Source organism: Eschscholzia californica, unplaced genomic scaffold, assembly GCF_041429995.1.
Source record: "Eschscholzia californica isolate CP2 unplaced genomic scaffold, dmEscCali1.0.p SCAF_5, whole genome shotgun sequence".
NCBI classification, from domain to species: Eukaryota; Viridiplantae; Streptophyta; class Magnoliopsida; order Ranunculales; family Papaveraceae; genus Eschscholzia; species Eschscholzia californica.
The window spans coordinates 49,312,024-49,331,480 of record NW_028238472.1 but is presented as its reverse complement, the minus strand read 5'-3'; the positions used below and the strand labels follow the sequence as shown (position 1 = coordinate 49,331,480).

Sequence of the window (19,457 nt, the reverse complement as noted above, 5' to 3'; positions counted from 1 at the left end):
CAAGTGAGAGCTAGTGCTTTGATCCTTTCTTTGGGATAGAGCTTCTTGCCAAAGAAATTATTGGACACGTTTTTTTGAGACATCAATGAAAATAAAAATGTGTCTCAAAGTTTAATTCCACTTCACAAGTCGGTCTAAACACATGCTAAAGAGACAAATCGCCGGATTGAGATGGAACCTGAACAAAAAAATAATATTGATGGAACCAGCAAACAATAGTTATAACCTAGAAGGTGGTTACACTATTGTGACTTACTAGGATGATCAACTTACTAGTTCTACCTGTTATTTCCTTGTAGTTTGTCAAATCTCTTTGATTCTTTCTCTTTTCATTCTTTTGGAATACTACTATGATTTAGACAACCACACCATGTTACTAAAAGACGTAGACAATTACGGGTGTTCAGTGATACAATCACAATTTAGAAGGTAAAATGTGACACAGTAAAAAATGACAACAAAAAATGCAACACTTACTAATAAATAGTAAGTGATTAGAATTTTTATCCTTACATCGAATGATTAACTATCATCAAAATCTAAAGATATTGATTGTCCCAATCTTGATGCTTGAGCCTGTGGAAATTGTAGAACATGTAAAAGTAGTGAAGAATTTCGTGAAGTCTTGAATATGGAGAAAACAAAGGAATCTTTTATTTAGAGTTTATCAGACCTACTACATAAAGAGTTCATCAACTTTAAACCCAAAAGTAAAACCCCAAAATCAAAATAAAATTATTTTAAAAAACATTTTGTTAATGTTTAAAAGTAATTAACAAATTTCCAATAAAATATAATCATTAAACATTTATTATATCCTCTTAAACAAAAAGAAGATTCAAAAGAAAGAAGAAAACCTCTTCAATCATCAAACTTATTTGATTCCTTTCCAACTCTTGCACTCCTCTTATGACTTCTCTTTCAATTAGGGGTGAACATCGGTTGGATAACCGACTTTTTCGGCCAATCCAAAGTCCAAACCGAAGGGTTCGGTTTTTTCAAATCTAAATCCGAACCAATCCGCTCATGGTTTGGTTCGGTTACCGATCCGAACCATGCATGAACGGTTTGGATCGGTTGGATAACCGAACCACCTGTGATATTTTACCATATATAAAATTTCGCACTTTCGACTTAAAAACGTGGAACTAACGTAACTATTGAATTAAACTACAACTCTCCACGCCATTTACTTCTGTTACACATGCATTAAGCTATGATATTAACAAACATGGAACTAACTTAACTATTAAATCTCAACCGTTCATCATTCCTATCATTTATATTTATATATATAATATATAAAAAGTAACAATAAATGGTTTGGTTCGGTTTGTTCGGTTATCCGTCAACAAAATCCATAAACCGATCCAAACCACTCGGTTTTGCCATTTTAACATCCGAACCAATCCGGAATACTATTGGATCGGTATCCAAACCGTTGAAATCTGTTTGGATCGGATTGGATCGGTCGGTTTGGATACTAAATGAACACCCCTACTTTCAATACAACAACCCCAACTATTTCAAACCCTTCCTCAACTCTCTTTCTCTCTCTCTCTCTCTATAGAAATACTCTCTCTCTCTCTCTCTCTCTGAAAAATCAAAAACCCTTCCTTCTTTCTCTCTCTGTAAATCCTCTCTCTAGAAATCACAAACAATTGTAGACAACTAACAGACCAAAACCCTTCTTCTTGACAAAAGGATGATTTCAGAAATGGATGGGTCAACAAAACAACCTCAAATCTCTGAAATGTTTTCAAAATTTGCTCTTGCTTTCAAAACCAAAACAATAGAATTCTTTGCTGAAGAAGAAGAAGATGATTTAGTTGCAGCCGAGGAATCTGATACACTTTTACTTCTTGATTCAGCTGAAGAAGTTATAACTGGTCAAAGGGTTGTTGTTATTAAACCCGATTCTTCTTCTCAGCTGAAAAGAACTCAACCCATACCCAAACATCTTCAACAAACCCTAATTTCTTCTCTATTTGCTACAGTTTCTTCTTTTGAAGCATCTTACCTTCAATTACAAACTGCCCATTCTCCATTTGATGCTGATAATATCAAAGTTGCTGATAAAGCCGCTGTTTCTCATCTTCAAAAGCTCTCAGAAATGAAAAATTCTTACAGAGATTTTCGTAAAAACCCTAACCCTAAATTAAGCCCTAATTTACCTTTTGGGTCTCAATTTGAAGCTCAGGTACAGGAGAATCAGAGTATTCTTAGGACTTTAGGGATGTTAGTCAATAGATTACAGATGGAAATCGATCTCAAAGATGCTGAAGTTTTATTGATGAAACAAAAGTTGGATAAGATTGAGAAATCAAATTTGAGAGTTTCTAAAGCATTATCGAAAACTTCTTCATCATCTTCAAAAGAGGTTTTGTTAACTTTTGGACTTTTTGATTCTATTTTACATGATGTTTGTAGATTAGCTCATAGATTTAGTAAACTTTTAATTGATTTGATGGAGAAAGTTGGGTGGGATTTAGATTTGGCTGCTAATTCTGTTTACCCTGATTTTGAATTTGCGAAAATTGGGCATAATCGATATGCATTTCTGTCTTATGTTTGTTTAGAAATGTTTAGGAATTTCGATTTGGAAGATTTTGGTATTGAAGGGATTGAAATTCAACCTAATGGTACTGATTCTAATGCTCAAAGGAAGAAACTTTTAATGAAGCAATTCATCGAACATGGAACAGGGGATGCACTTGAGATGTTATCGAAAAACCCAGCCAGCGATTTTGCTAAATTTTGTGAAAAGAAGTACCAACAGCTTATACATCCTAAAATGGAGTCATCTCTTTTCAAAAACATGGACCATAATGAGCTTGTTCTAAAGTCATGGCGATCTTCGGCTACTTTCTACGAGTCGTTTATTGACATGGCTAGTTCTATTTGGATGCTTCATAAATTGGCATTCTCTTTCGACCCAATTGTTGAAATTTTTCAGGTCGAGCGAGGGGTGGATTTCTCGATGGTTTACATGGAAAATATAACCAAAAAGAGTGTTTCATGTAGTAAAAACAAGGCGAAGGTTGGCTTCACTGTGATTCCCGGTTTTAAGTTTAGGCATACAGTAATTCAATGTAAAGTGTACCTAACTGGTGCATATTGACAATAACTTTTCAATTGACGATGTAAATCTATGCTTATATAGAAGAAGAATTAACTTAAATGACAAATTTGACATTATCTGATATTGGTGGTCCAAGATTATATTTAGGGCTGGCAAAAGAATTAATTCCTTGTTTAAGCTGAGAGTATTCCGAGTTCGTTGGTTGATAAATCAGATTGGTGTTTGAATCTGGTGGAGTTCAGGGCAGGTTTGCTGTTCAATGGCTTCAATTTGGTGCTACAAAGACTGTAAGATATACATCTTAAAAGTTTTCCGAAGTTGTTTACGGCTATATTGTGCTCATTAATCCTTACTTATAGTTATTATATTTGCTTTCCACTTCCATATATTTCTTTTATTTTGGTTTTGGTTTTTGTAATGGGTTGTCTGATACTGAATACAATTGCAATTTTTCTAACTACAATAGTTACTTTTCATGCAAATGAGCTAAATGTGACTTATTTTGGATTTATTACTTAATGTTTCGATTAGTATGCCCGCAGGCCGTAACTAGTCTATAACATTGAAGTATTTGCATGATGAAGTAAAAAAGAATTGGAATGTCGCCCTGCGAGGCAACGGTTGTCATACTGTGTAGCGAATAATATACCAGTTTTCCAATCACGAGAAATCTTGATTTATATAGTTAACATTGTCCATAGTTTATATAAGTCCTTGCCTGCTTCCATGTGTGACTCTAGCTACTCTGAGAATGGAACATACCTCAATGGACTGATACTATTTCATTTTTCCTTTCTAGGAATATTGATCAGGTTAATCATCCTATCACCGGCTTGAAGACCCAATCAATAACAGGTACTTTTATAATCAAACTGATCATTGAATTTTATTTGTTGACTTATCTCTGTTTATTAGTTTATAATTGTTATCTCTTGTCTAAACTGAGTAGGAAGCACATATGAACCATCGATAAGGATATATATATATACATATATATATAGATAACTATGGTTACTTATGATATTTCTTGTTCACTAGAAGATCTCCTAAATTAGTGTGATATATGGAAATCCTACATGGTTTTAGTGGTTGTTGGAAGGTGGAGTCCTTTTTAGGGAACGCAAAAGGTCATAGGAAAGAAATCCGAGGAATGGTTTGTGGGAAGAAAACTTAGTTGAAGAGAATAAATCTAACCATAGGATTTAAATTTCTAGATGATGTAGGACCAAGATTTACTAAAACTTATAAATGGATAAAAATCTTAGAGCAAAGTCATGTTTGGCCGCCAAGTTTGTGACCAACAACCTTTTTGTCTCTCTATTTTGTCAAAAACAAGTCCCCGCCCTCCTAATAGTTCCATCCATGTACCGTTATACATTTATAACTTTCCGAAATCGCAATGGTATCTTATATTTTTCTTTCCTATCTCACACTCCTCTTTTTGTTAGTCTCTCCTCACCTCTCGTATCCTCTTCTTCTTTCTCTATTTTTTTAGAAATCTTCTTTCAGTGAGAGCTTCGAGGACATCAACCAAAATACCCAAAAAAGGAAAAGGACCTGGAGAGGTAAAGGGGAAGTGCACTCAGCTAGATCCGGAGAAGGGGAAGACCCCTATCACTTGATCTAGCAGAGTGGTGTTCCATTTGCTCCTTCACCGCTTTTGTTCCTTTTTTATATTTGTTGTTGAATGGAGGTCCTAAATACTCTCACACGTAGAAGATGAAAGAGAGGAGAGAATGAGAAAAAAGTGGATGAGAAGAGAGAAGCATCAGGAGAAAAGAGATGAAAGTAATTAAATACAAGGGCAATTTTGGGAAGTTGAAAAGATACCTAAAGGTTCATGGCTGGAACGATTAGGAAAGGGGGTTGAACTTGTTTTTATAGAAATAGGGTCCCAAAGGGTTATTCGTCATCAACTAGGGGGACAAGTAGGAATTAGACCGAAAGTTATGAAGGGACATTTTTTCTGTTTACCTCCACTTTGGCCCCCCAAAGATGACTACTCACCAAAATGGCCCCCTAAAGATGACCAGTTTTCAGTTTGGCCGCCTTTTTCTTTTTTCCGCCTTCTATTCCGTCAGGCGTTAGTGACATGTCATTTTCTTACCAGAATTGCCCTCAATAAATCTTCCTTGTCAGCCAAATTTCTTTGGAGTCTCAAGGCTCATTATCATTTGTCAAATCAAATCAACCAAGAATTTTTGCCATCTATTTCTTACCTTTCTATTTGAAATCAATAAGATGAATGATCGAGCAAACAAATTGATTTTAGCTAAACGCATAACATGATAGAAAATAATGTGTTGGTAACTCACTATAAACCTTAAATGAATCAAATTTCATCTTGATTTGATTTTGACAAGTAATAATGAGTCTTGGAACTCTAAAAAAATTTGGTTGGCGAAGAAAATTTGGTGCGAGACAATTTTGGGAAGAAATGACATGTCAGTAATGTCTGACAGAATAGAGAACGTAAAAATGGAAAAAGAAAAAGGGTCATAGTGGAAGCTGATCATTTAGGGGGCCATATTGGTGAGTTTGTCATCTTCAAATGGAATTAACCCTAAAGATATATGTATACGTACGCTCTAGCTTTTTTTTTTTGTTGAGATCGTATGCTCTAGCTTGAATTTACCATTTCTATCTAATGTTTCTGTCTTTTATTTAGAATATATTGGTGTCCATAAACTCCAATTAGGACTATCACGTAATATTGAGTTGGATAGACATGCTTGTGCTGCAGCCTTGAGAGCATAGAATTAGTGCTATCATTTTGATAGCAGCGAGACCACACGGCTCCGCATTTTTTTGAAATCTTCTTTCTTTTTGTTTGCAGAAGAAACACCGTATTTGTTGATTCCTTTGGTAGACGTTTGTAATTGGTCTGACTATCTGAAACTATTCAATGGCTATACCAGAGCCTAGAGCTTCCACAGAAGGAGCGTGGTGATGCGTAAGATATGCATCATCTAATTCATGGAAGTCTCAAGAAGTTATTAGGCTAAGTAGCTAAAATCACCATAGCAGAGGAGTCTGAACTGATTTCTGTCTTCTCCTCAAACCTCTGACATAGAACGCTTTACTAATAATACTTGTGTTCTTGATTCTTCCATGATCTTGTAACATTCACAAGAACTTCATTGTAGCAGGGAGGGGACCTATTAGAGCGACGAAGCGGAACGTGGAGACGGCAACTAACTACAGAACCAGAGTTAGTCGAAATGTGGTGCTCAAGGAGGAGACAGAGACACTGACATAGAATTCTCTACAAGAACATCATCAAAAAGGCAGGCGACAGACTAGGGGGTTGTTTGGTAAAGTGGAATTTGAAATTAGAATTATGTACATTAAGGTGTTTGATCACTAATTCATAGTTTATATAATATCTATTCACAATATTCTCAACCCAATGAAATTCAAACACACCATTAAGGTTCACAGGAAAATACTTTCAACAAAAAAAGTTCACAGAAAAATACTTGGGACTTTTAGGGCCCCCATTTAGATATAACCACCCCTTTGTTGGTATATAAGCACTACGCATTTGACTTGGAAGCCTTGGCTAGCTTTGGACTATTTAATGCTTGTTTAGTTTCAGAAGTTCTAAAACAATGGAAAGATAATACATTCCCCGAAAGACCCATCTAGGTTTTACTCTTATCTATCTCTTGAGCTTGAAAGCCCCGCCTAAGTACCTAAAGCATGCTTCGCTTCGGTTTCAAAAGCACTTATTATGCTTCTTTCCTAGGTTCTTAAACAAATTTACGCGCGGTTCTCATGAATGAAAATGTTTATTTGAGCAATGAAAAGGCAAGAGTTTTAAACCATAAGGCAGAAAAGTTACAAAATTTCATTAGATAGTATACCAATTTTGTATAAAATGTGCACCATATTAAACCCCACTAATAAGGTTCCCATCTAGGGCAAATTTTGGAATTGTTGTCACCTTGTTACTGGCACAGTGGAAATGTTGGTACCTCTCAAATTCCTTGGCTCCAAAAAGTTGCACACGAGTCAGGAGACGTCCGGACCATTTACGTCCGAGACTGAAATATGATGGTCTCTTTTGTAAGTCCAAGATATGCACATGTGTGTATGTTAAATGGATTTTCTGTAAATGAGAGCATAACTTCTGAAGTTAAATAAGGAATACAAGAGCGACATAGCACCACAATCAACCTTTGGCGAGCCAAGATGCTCGGTTGATCCCGCATTTGCAGTCAAACTCCTAGATATATATGGGAAACAAAGAGAAGATGTGTACGAACGAGATATCCAGCAACAAGAAGAAGGAAAAGGATTGAATAGAGAAACTCCCGAGCATTTGGTGATCTCAGATGTGTCCATATCAATGGAACGGGTGACTCACGGGGGATGTGTTTTAAGTCCAAAATCGCATGATCAATGAGTCTAGAGACCAAAGATAATCTGAAATAGAAAATAAATCCACTCAAAGTAAATTACATGTCTATCCTCTCATTCTCTTTTACTGCCTAACCTATCCTAAGTTAAAAAAAATAACCTAAAATAATATATAACATAATATTTAGGGATTCATTAAATGATTTCCTCAAAAATAAACTTTCCTTCCAAAAAAATAGTTGCCTTTACCGTTTAGCAGAATACTTTCTTTTATATTTCTATTAGAATTGGGCAAAAGCAAACCGAAGAGAGAGAGAGAGCATCGTCACTTTCTAATATATGAACTAGGTTTTGATTTCATTCATCATCGACGCCCAAATTAAACCGAGTGAAAAAGGTGAAAGCATCGAGTGGGAGAGAGAGAGAGAATCGATTGATGGTTTCATTCATCATCTACAGTAGTGAAGAGTAAGAAAAAACAAACGTTAAAATAAAATGTTAAAAATGTTGTTAGACTCGATAAGATTCTACCAGCATAAAATTTTATTAGAATTAACCTATTGTAACAAATTCATATCAGATGGTAACAGAATCAAGAAAATGCTAGTAAAATACTGAAAATGTAACAAAAACAATTTCACATAATATATTTTAATTACTAAAAAGTATTTGTTGACCTATTGTAACAAATTCATAAGATGCTAGCAAAATATTCTTGCTTTTTAAACTACTGTATTCAAATTTATTGAACCGATGCTAATAGAATGTAAAAGTTGCTATTAGAATCAATAAGATGCTAGCTAAATAGTATTTGCTTTTTATACTACTTCATCAAATTCATTCATCAGATGCTAGCAAAATAGTTTGCTTTTTAACCTCACAAAAGAATTTGTAGATGTTTAATTGGATCGAGGTAGAGATAAAAAGCAAATCACAAATTCATACTTTCTTGAAGTTCAAAGAACATAGAGTTACAAAGAGAGAAAATCATTTTTGGGAGAGAGCATCTCGTTTTAGGTAAATATTGGTTGAATTGGTAGGTTAATTTAGACAAATATCAGTTTTGGAAATAATATATTTTCTTGAATTCAAAGAACATATAGTTACAGAAAGAGAAACTCGTGTTTGGGAGAGAGAGAACTAGTTTTAGGTAAATATCCATTGATTTGGTAGGTTACTTTAGAAAAATATAAGTTTTGGAAATAAAGATTAACATTAAATATCCACCATAAATATTTTTTCATAAAATTACTAAAAGTATTTGTTAACCTATTGTAACAAATTCATAAGAGCTAACAAAATATTCTTGCTTTTTAAACTACTGTATTCAAATTTATTCAACCCATGCTAATAGAATGTAAAAATTGCTATTAGAATCAATAAGATGCTAGCTAAATAGTATTTGCTTTTTAAACTACTTTGTCCAATGCATTCATCAGATGCTAGTAGAATGTAAAATATGCTAGTAGAATCAGTAAGATGCTAGCAAAATAGTTTGCTTTTTAACCTCACAAAAGAATTTGTAGATGTTTAATTGGATCGAGGTAGAGATAAAAAACAAATCACAAATTCATACTTTCTTGAAGTTCAAAGAACATAAAGTTACAGAAAGATAAAATCGTTTTTGGGAGAGAGCATCTCGTTTTAGGTAAATATTCATTGAATTGGTAGGTTAATTTAGACAAATATCAGTTTTGGAAATAATATATTTTCTTGAATTCAAAGAACATATAGTTACAGAAAGAGAAACTCGTGTTTGGGGGAGAGAAACTAGTTTTAGGTAAAATACATTGATTTGGTAGGTTACTTTAGAAAAATATAAGTTTTGGTAATAAAGATTAACATTAAATATCCACAATAAGTATTCTTTCATAAAATTTATGGAAAGAATAATTGTATTAACTCAACCATTATAAACCTTTGGTTTACCAATGGTTAAAAAATATTTATGGAAGGGCAAAATTGAGAGAAAATTAAAGGATTGATGCATGGGGCCCACCAAATAGTGAATTTTTGGACTTATTTTACATTTTCAATTTATTTTGGTTTTATTTTATTTATTGATTTAGGAGTGGATATATGACTAATTACCCCCCCTATTTTTGGACCTTAAACTCAAAAATCCACTCGCGGTTGACTCTAAACTAAAAGAGATTTACCCAGAAAACTCAATTGTATTTGGGCTAGTATTGTCTCATACCAGTACTAATTATAACCTGTATCTCTCGAAAGAATATGTAATCCTTAAGGAAGTAAGTCACCCTCCTACTAGGAAGCACTAGCTTCATGATACATATTTACACATCCTAGCCTCATGATATATATATATACACACACATCATGTGCGCTTGTATATAACCATTATGGACTTATGTTGGTCTCTTAACAATTGTTGTGGTTCGGCTTTCGGTTTGGAGCTTGTTGGTTTAGCTTCATCTTTTGTTTTGACTTTTGAATGTGAATGTTTATTTGATGATTTCAACAAACTGGATTGCAAAGCAGATTAAGTCGGATTTCAGTCTCGTCTGTGAATTGCGGGAAGTCCCTTGCACTTATTTTGGGCACACGACATTACAGTAGCATCAGAGCATTACGTTCTACGGATAAAAAAGTCACTTAGTGTAGAGCATCAGTTACTTTAGACTAGAGGAAAAGATAATATGGTTAATAAAACTAAAGAGAGTCTAAAATCTTCGGGATTAAAAGATAGAAAAATTAAAAGATGTACATATAAATATTATGTATCTTAGGATGAAGACGCGGTGCTTTGTTATAGGTATTGTTTTCTTTCTCTTATAGCGGCACACATTGTCCTCGAAGGCGTTTGTGATTCATCACAAAGACATACTCTTTTCTCATTGGGCTAGGTTTGACCAACGCGGCCTGGATTTCAATCTCGTACGTGAATTGCCCGGATGTCTCCTATGCATCTATTTTTGGCACAGGGCTTCAAAGTGAAAGAACTTGGAAAGGAGGATGAGAACAAAGATGGCCAAAACTTTCTATTGTCATGGACTAGTAGGTCCAACAAGAAATTCTCCCAATCTGCGTGGGGATAAAGTTACAAAAATGGAAATCGTAAAGACAATGCTGCATTATGAACTCCCTTAGTTGTTCCAAGGTAAACTTCTCCAACACCGTTTCAACTTGGGACATTCAAGTCATGCATTTTGGTCTCCTCATACACCTAACCTGACTCAACTAAGTCTGAACGTACGAGCTAGGCCCATGTTGTCCTACACCGAGCTTCCTTGAGTCATTGACTCTCACCCGTCACACTAGGTATCAACCAGTAAGTTCAAGCACGCCAACGAAACTTGTTAGATTTTGTCTTTCGGTTTTAAGTTTCACACCTCTTGCGAATATGGCTATCATCCGGACATTGGGCACTGAGGCGTGCTTTTATAAATCATGTCATCTTAGCTTCATTCCCATCATTTGTACACCTCCAAAAGTTGCATGCATGTCATTCGGGCTCTTGCTCTGCACGTCCCAACATGTTTCGATCCTTGGACGTATGCTTGCTCCACTGCTCTTCAACTTGCCCCTCTAGGCATAAATCACTCCTTAAGCTTGCCCGAGCTAAAAGGTCGGCCAATTTTGTTTTTGTTTTTGTCAAAAACGATACATCAATTTTTTAAGCTTCAATGTAAGGTTTGCACAGATAGTTAAAGGTTAAAAAATATTGAAATGTCTTTTAACGACGTCCCAATCTCAAATAACAGTAACCCGAGCCAAAGAAAACGCGAAGTAAGAAGAAACCAGCTGATAGATTCAGCTAAGAGAGGGAGATTACCAGAGACAGTAAATGAAAGCACAAGATCTGCCAAGCAAGAGTTAAATGTGAGTTGGTCCAGAATACAACAAGTAGTACTCCATTCACTGATGGGTTTATAAAAGATGTTTAAGTTTCTTGACATACATTCCTGACATGAGAAACATCTTACCCCACCCACCTCTTAAAAACTAGAAACTCAGAAGCCAAAGTTTGTTAAGTTTTCTCCCTAAAGTGAAGATAAACAAACACTGATAACAGAAGGAAACGAGACAATAGAAACCCTAGCTAGGTAGTCATAATATCATATCTTCATTAGTATGGGGACACACCCACATTAGCTGGAGTGAAGTAACCACCATCTTTCATGAGCATATCTTCTCCTTCCTGACACAAAAATTACAAGTGGTTTAATTACTAATCGAGAACACCCACAAAATGAGTGAAACGTGGAGTAACAATGCTAGGGAACAGGAAAAACCCGGCAAACTTTAGGCGGAAATCTTATTTAGATTGTCGAGAGTTGTGCTTTCGATTATTCTGATCCACTAAACAGTAAATCACATTGAATTTATGTCCAGAGTCTGTCTAGCTTTTCTTGTTCTGTAGCATTACTCAGAAAGAGAGAGAGAGAGAGAGAGAGAGAGAGATTACCTGTTGGCGTATGTTAGATTTCTTGGCTGCAGTTTGGTCAGGCATAAGACCAAAGTGAATGTGTGGGAAGTGAGCCCACTGAAGAAGAAGAAAAACAAAAGAGACCCATAAAATAAGATAGAAAAAAAAAGCTAAAAGAAAGAAACCCTAATTTTTGTGGAAAGAAGAAAATAAAAAAAGAAACCCTAAAGGATAGTATAAGGAAGGAATGTTGTTGGATCTTACATTTTTTGCAGCAGCACTGAAAGCTTCTCTATGGGTAATATCTGGATTTCCAGCTTTGATGCGTTGGATTTCGTCCCTGCAAAAATAGAATTATATATGTCAATATCATCATCCATCAATCAATGATCAATCTTTCTTCCTCCAACATAATAAAAACAAGAGAGATAGTGGTATCATTATTACTTACTTGATGAAACGATTGTAAGCAGAGGGAACTCTCTGTCTCTTTTCCGGAGCTAAACAAAAAAACCATTAAAAACTTATTTTGTTCAATGTACTTGAGAAGAAACCCTAATTTTGTTCATTGGATTGGAGAAGAAAAGACCCTCCCACAAAGGGTAGAGAAAAATATGACCTACTTCATTGAAGACAAAAACCCATTTTAGATCTTTTCTAGATCTCTATAGAAATGACTTATGAGAAGATGTTTAATCAATGGAACAAGTTGCAGATTGTGGGTCAGTAAAGTCACTAGATATGATTCATTTTGATATGTACTAGTACTACTAGCTAGGACAAAACAATTAAATGGTAGTTAGAAAACAAATATTTTTATTCTATCAATCAATTAAAATAGTCATGGTTTTGGAAAAGATTGAAATTTCTAAATCAAACATTTTGTACAAAAGAAGTTGTTTGTCATTATAACAGAATATATTAGGGTTTCCTATTACCTACTATGTTATCTTGTTAGTGTAATTAGGGTTTCTCTTCCTCTTTCCAAGCTAACCTTTCAAGTACTATTTTTTTCCTTATATTTCTTGCTGGACTAAATGCAATTATATTTTTTTAACTAAGAAGGCTAGTTAGAGTGCAAATTAATGTACTATGAATTTCTTGAATTTGTTCTAAATGAAACATCAATAAAAATAATTTAAGAAAAAATGAATCAAAATCTATGAAATGAAGGCCTAAAGAGAAGATGAGAAAAGAAGGAAGAAGATATTCTCACGTCTGTTAACAACTGGAGGCCTAGGGATTTCATGGGCTCCTCGAACCGACATCAAAGAGTCATTCAGATTAGGCTGATCAATCAACAAGTTGGGTGGTTGGCATGGGATCTGACCCTCCTAAAAGAACACATAAAATTAACCATTAAAGGTTAGATAATCAAAAGTAGTCCCAATTCCTTTCTTATCATTGTTTGTTAATGAGCTAGCTAGAGAGGGGTTTCATCATCATTATACCAAGATAGAAATCAACATCTAACAAAAGGGTTTTTTGTTCGAAAAATGGTAGAGAACAAGAAAAACCAGACAAACTCTAGCCAGAAGTCTTATGTAGATTGTCGTTTGATAATTCTAATCCACTAAACAGCAAATCACAGTAAGAATCAAACCCGGGTTTCGGCCGAAAAACACAGTAGATAAATAGAGGAGATTTTAATTAATTTGTTAAAAAGAGACACATACATACCATAAGATTGTGAGTAGAAGTTGGAGGAGGAGGAGGAGAGAATATTGAATGACCAAAATGAAGCTGATTAGTTGCAGGTAGAAGCAACCCACGCATGTTCACAGACAGAAGGTTTGTGCAATGTCCACATCTAACCGTTACCGTCTTGAACAAACTGCTGCAAGGAACACTTACCTGCACTCCCCATAAAATCACAAACCCTAAATTCACATGTCATATACTTCAATCTCTTCATAATATTTATTTTTTTTTAAAAAAAACCCTAGCTTGCTAGCTTGCTTTTTAAACTCTTCTTCTTCTTCTACACAAGGTGAAGAAGAAGAAGAAGAAGAAGAAGAGTGTGAGATATATATATATATATATATATATATATATATAGAGAGAGAGAGAGAGAGAGAGAAGATGTGGATGGAGGAATATGGGGGGGGGAGTTTAGTTAGGGTTACCGCGAGGACGGTGTCACAAAGGTTGCAATGGACGTAACAGAGTTGCTCGGAAGGAGAGAGGTGGTCCAGTGAAAAGGCAGAAGAATTAGAGGATGATGATGACATGTTTGATTGATTCTTTTCTTTTCTTTCTTTCTTCCCCCACAAACCTTCTATTTTGATATGATTGATTGATTGATTGATAGAATGACAGATAGATTAACCACCTTGGATCTGCTTGCTCTCTCTCTCTCTCTCTCTTTTTATGCCTGAATGATGATGATGATGGGGTAGTTGTGAAAGATGAGCAAAGAGAAAGAAAAGATATCTTATAGAGTTTAGAGAGAGAGAGAAAGAGATCTACCACTCTATCTAGTATATACTTCCTACTATCTTAGTGTTGTTGTCTAGTTGATATTAAGAACCCAAAAAAGAGTCTTGTCCTCTTGCTTTTCTTTGCTTCTTGGAGTCTATATCTTGTGCTACCAGCAGTTTCTTAGCTATCTAACTCTAGGTCTTCTCTATTAACATCTGGCACACTCTTTTGGTAGTAGTAGTAGTACTACTCTGATTATATCATCTACCTTTTCAGACCACTTAAATCCCCTATTACCAGTTTGATGATGATGATTCATTTTACCCACTGGATTTAAAGCTTATTCTTAGATATTTAAGTCAACTTAGATCATCTCCCATGGAACACTTAATCTCAAGGAATTATAGGTGACACATAGGATTCTTGAACTCTCTCCCATTCAAATTCTATTTGGATATTTAATATGATGTGGCCGATGTTAATATATAAATCTAAATAAGATAATCTAACCATAGGGTGTCTTCTTGAGATGTCTTTAACTGTTCATCTCGTCAAACCAATAAAAACACTTTCCATAATCTTCAAAATGGAACTTATATTTTCTACCAAGATAATCATATCATGTAAGCAGATAGACTACTTTAGAGTTTTCACTTAAGACACTAAAAGCATCTCCAATGCAACAAGTACTACAAATCCCAAGTGTCAAGATTGAAAAGTAGATTTAAACTTGTCTTTCCTATTTGGTCATTTTGAGATAATCTCCTAGAAAAAGAGATACATTAAGACGAGATGGTGGGTGACGGTGGAAGAAGATGGTGAGTGGACTGGTGGTGGTTGGTGACGCTGGTAATAGTGAAGAAGATGAATCAGAGATACATAAATCAAAGACGATGAAGAATGAAATTCTTATCATTTTTCATGCATTTAAACTCATGTAGAAATAAAATTGCACTAAGATTAAAGGTAACTGTTGGGTATTCTTTTCTACTTGGGCTGTGAGAGCGGTCATCTGGGTTGAAATGTCGATCAGTCAGGCTACCATGTTTTCTGCCATTGCAAGGGTTGTCTTAGATCTAATACACTTTCTTATTTAGGTTCTTACTGGCTACTAAGGTTTCAAGTCATGCTATGGTCCATTATCTACTAAAATTTGCCTAATAATTTGCAAGGGGCATCTCTCTTACGAATAGATGCCCTCTTTTCCATCAACCTTCCTCTAGATTGGAAATAGCAAACTCCAAAAACAAAGCTTGCCTTCTTTACAATTGTGTTATTCCATCAACAATCATCAAATTTATTTGGCTACAGAAGAACTAACGAGTCATCGGGGATGAATAGATTAAGAATCTGAGTGTGTCTAATCTAAGTTTTCATATCAAACTATGATCTACAATTGAAGCTCAATCAACCTTGAAAACGAACTACATAATTGTAGATTTTATTTTCAATTGGGGCGTCGTCATCAGTATGTAATAACGTTGTTATAGCTCTGTTTTTTGTATGTGGGTGTCGTCTCCTTTTTGGTTATACATATATGGCCTTTCCAAAAAAACAACTCATGTAGAAATTAATTAACAAAAACACTAGGGGCATAGCTTTGAAAAAGGTATTGTTAATCAGACATTAGAGGTGAGGCATATCCCTATACTTGCCAAAATAATTGTGATGTTAAAATGATTGATGTACTCATGTTAAGGGTTCTATGTTATTGGAATGTTTGTTTGATTAAGACCTAAAAAAACAGAAACTTGTCTAACCTTAACTTGATCCTTGGGTACACAAGATTTTCTTTTGTATAGGTACAAGTTTAGGATTAAGATTGAATATTAGTAGCCTTAGGCTTAGGGTTTGAACTCTAGTTGTTAATTTGCTACATGTTTGTGAAGTTGTCAATCATATGTGATTGTAGGCTTTTTTGCTTTTACTTGTCCAACTCTTAGGAGACCTAATTGTGAGTAAACAAAGGTTGAATGTGTGAGATATAAGCTATTAAACATCTAAGGGCACTGGATAAGAAAACAAGATATGGATGTAAGTGTATGTGGTCCATTGTCTGTCTCCGACTCGTTCTCCTATATCTCATCCCTTCGATTTTGTTTGAAGGTTTACGACCACAAACAAAAAATCAATAGGCGAATATATTAATAGTAAAAAGGTTCATATTCGATTTCAATTCCGTACATGATATTTCTTAATGTATGATTTCATTTCGGTTTGTATTATATCAAATATTGTGACTTAACACATATACATGATAAGATAAAACAAAAACTGCAACAAAATGCATCCATCAAACCTTCTAATAATGCATTTTAAGTCGTTATTTCATGCATATGTTTAACTGAGTAAATGTGACCAGCCCACGTCTTACGACTTATCCTTACATTACTTCATTGGAGTAGCAACCAACCATGTAGCAACAACACCATATTCTCATTTTCGAACTATTGAGATGCCATCATTACCGTGTAAGAAAAGCTTGCTACTCGTAGTATCTCTGTTTTTTATTTCTCCGGTGGTGCAACCACCTTGGTTGCCTAATCTCCCTACGTGCACTTTCTTTTCCATTATTAATGAAATTAGTCTTTTAGGAAAAAAAAAAAAATATCATCGCCAGATGAAGGTATGCAACCCCAATTACCGAGTAACTCCAAATTCACGCCTAATATGGGTGTGGCACATTGAGATGATCTGCCCAGACTCTTGATCGTAGTGATCTATCCAATGTATAGAAAGTTCAATCTTTTTAATAGCAATAAGATACCATGTACATATGTAAGTGTTGCTTTTCTTCAATATCATTCCCGATATCTGATTTTGAGTACAAGATTATACCTCTTACCACTCCAACCAAAGATTGTTGGCATACCAAGGGCTTGTCCTAGACATGCCTAACAAAATCAAGAATGCCCCACATCCAATGGTCAATAAGTGAAGAAGATAATCAATCACCTTAGCCAGTAAAGAGTGCCCTAACTTATAAAATAAAATGGCTAATTGTGCCCGATTTGTGGCCAACTAGCAAATTTAGCCCTCTAGAGTCAAATTCAACTTCCAAGTTGCAAGAAATTAGTGTTTATTTTCTATTTATTTTTCACTTTCTAGTTTTACGGATATTTGTCTCTTATATTTCTTTATTTGGCCTTCTTATTTGGGACTTCAAACGGTCGATGACAACGAATCTGTTGGTCCTTTTTTCGCCAACTACTTCTTCCTCTCCTTCCTTGCTTTCTCTCCACCACCATCACCACCGCCTCATTCCACCACCACCACCATCACCATCTCATTCCACCACAACCATCACCATTTCATTCCACCACTATCTTCCAAAATGACCAACCATATATATATAGGGGCTAAATTCACTAATTGATCACAAGTAGGGAGTCAAAATTAAACAAATCCTAGAGGAAGAGAAAATATGTGGTTGACGACGTGGCATTCCCTTGTATGAATGAGATAGAAAGAGAGAGGAAGAGAGAGAGAGGACAGAGAGCAGAGGCGGCAGAGGTGGGGGGAGTCAGAGGAGTGAGAAAGGGACAATTGCATGGGGGGTGATTAGCTTTCATCATTCACATGTTGCTTTCATACTCATTAATTACACTTTTCTTCTTGTTGTTTGGATGTGTCTCTACTCTCTACTCTCTATCTCTCTGTTTGTGTAACTGTAGACCCGGTTCCTCTTTCTCTCTCTGAAAACCCTAGCTACTACTACTCTCTCTGTAACCTCTGGACAATAACCCTAAACTCTCTGAATACTAACTTACCAGCCACACCTTCCGCCTCCCCGCCTCCTTACCGGTGGTACTACTACTTTATTAATCAACTGAGTAATATTACTTTAAAGCAAGCTTTTACTTTTATCGATTTGACTACTCAATCTCTCTCTCTCTCTCTCTCTCTCTTATATGTAAGTCAGAGATCCTTTTTATTTCAATCTCTGCTTTTCTCGATTCTCTTTCTTACTTCGTTTTTCTTAGCCTTTCTCTCCTACTATAACTAGGGCTTCTTTTTTCTTGTTAACCCTGTAAGAAATTGATTCATAACCCTAGCTAGAGATTTAATTTGTTCCATGTGAAAGGTTGGTTTATATCTTAGGGTTATTTGTTTTGTTATGGGACCAGATATTTCACACTTCTCATAATTCTAAGAGGGTGTTTGATTTTTGCACTTATAAGTGATTTTCACTTAATAAGTGCGGGCCGGCAATTTTAGGTTGTTTGTTTTGTCACTTAATAAGTGAATATCACTTGTAAGTGGGGTTAAAGTAAGTGCAAAAAACTAAGCTCCAACTTGGAGCTTATTTTGTTCCACTTACTTTCTAAGTGCTAAAAAAGATATTTCTATCCCTACCGGATATAATAATTACCAATATAATTATAATTAAAAAAAAAAATTTTAAACAATTGATAAGTAAAAAGATCTTTTTATGACTTTATCAATGACCATTTTTTCCTTCTTCACTCCTCCTTCACCTACGCTTTTCTCTTAAATTTTTTTCACATCTCTTCCTTCATTAATCACGGAACCACCCAAACTCCGTGATGCAACGTAAGTTCTTTCTCCTTCATAATTTTTAATTACTTAAGGTTAATATTTTCAACATAAAGTATTCATAAACCGTAATTCTCTTATATCCAAACTTGCGAGCATAATGAATTAGTATGAAATGCTAATATGTAAATACTTTAAGGTCAAAATAGACAATTTCTCATTTTTATGACATTTAGAATTAATATAAGAACAAAAATCAAGCACTTAGAAGTGATAGAAAACAAACGTCATATCACTTACAAGTGATATCACTTACTAAGTGATTATCACTTAATAAGTGGTAGCACTTATAAGTGCTAAAAAATCAAACACCCTCTAAGTCTTATAAAAATCACTCACTTCCAGTCTTGTCATGTTAGCAACAATCACAAATAGCCCTAACTTACTAGTTTAACAAATTAATTATAATGCAGTACCACTATACACCAATTAATGGCTTTGGTATTACTAGTTTAATGGGAAAATTTTATTTATACTCACCATTTTTGTTATGTACATTCACATCTAAACTATTATTTGGTTCAAGTCAAAAGAGATGCAAGTGTGGCAGCTAAAAGTTTGTGTATCTCGTAACTTCACCGAGTAGAGTGGTTTGAATGTATAAGCAAATACACTAAAGTCGAATGCAACCATGGAATATTTGCT

The 19,457-nt window shown here is 34.9% G+C and overlaps 2 protein-coding genes and 1 long non-coding RNA gene across 4 annotated transcripts; 1 reads left to right on the top strand and 2 right to left on the bottom strand.

Moving 5' to 3' along the window:
• Positions 1–633: 633 nt before the first annotated feature.
• Positions 634–5,564, bottom strand: LOC147540116 (uncharacterized). The gene is made up of 2 exons (XR_015226082.1): positions 1,502–5,564; positions 634–918 (listed from the first exon to the last, which is right to left on the bottom strand). It is a non-coding gene; the product is annotated as an uncharacterized LOC147540116 (long non-coding RNA).
• LOC147540115 (DUF641 family protein (DUF641)) lies at positions 1,706–6,478 on the top strand. Of its 2 annotated transcripts, none has more exons than XM_086643764.1 (3): positions 1,706–3,369; positions 3,882–3,937; positions 6,232–6,478. In XM_086643764.1, exon 1 carries the CDS (start codon positions 1,706–1,708, stop codon positions 3,119–3,121), a length of 1,416 nt encoding a protein of 471 aa, XP_086499890.1. In that variant the 3' UTR covers positions 3,122–3,369; positions 3,882–3,937; positions 6,232–6,478. The 2 variants fall into 2 exon arrangements, with proteins under 2 accessions (XP_086499890.1, XP_086499891.1); XM_086643765.1 differs by having other exon boundaries at positions 5,919–6,478.
• A 4,814-nt stretch (positions 6,479–11,292) lies between these two features.
• On the bottom strand, positions 11,293–15,456 carry LOC147540114 (protein YABBY 4-like). Its single transcript, XM_086642169.1, has 7 exons — positions 13,961–15,456; positions 13,515–13,688; positions 13,051–13,168; positions 12,286–12,334; positions 12,099–12,174; positions 11,874–11,951; positions 11,293–11,606 (listed from the first exon to the last, which is right to left on the bottom strand). The coding sequence occupies exons 1-7, from the start codon at positions 14,063–14,065 to the stop codon at positions 11,535–11,537; spliced, it is 672 nt and encodes a 223-aa protein (XP_086498295.1). The 5' UTR covers positions 14,066–15,456; the 3' UTR covers positions 11,293–11,534.
• Positions 15,457–19,457: the final 4,001 nt, after the last annotated feature.

What these genes read in the sequence shown, in the direction of transcription:
- LOC147540115 (XM_086643764.1), top strand. Translation starts at nt 1,706, where the DNA reads ATGATTTCAGAAATGGATGGGTCAACAAAACAACCTCAAATCTCTGAA.
- LOC147540114 (XM_086642169.1), bottom strand. Translation starts at nt 14,065, where the DNA reads ATGTCATCATCATCCTCTAATTCTTCTGCCTTTTCACTGGACCACCTC. An exon ending in TTTGTGACACCGTCCTCGCG is followed by an intron (nt 13,689 to 13,960) that starts GTAACCCTAACT and finishes TGGGGAGTGCAG; the next exon opens with GTAAGTGTTCCTTGCAGCAG. An exon ending in TCAGTGCTGCTGCAAAAAAT is followed by an intron (nt 11,952 to 12,098) that starts GTAAGATCCAAC and finishes CTTCTTCTTCAG; the next exon opens with TGGGCTCACTTCCCACACAT.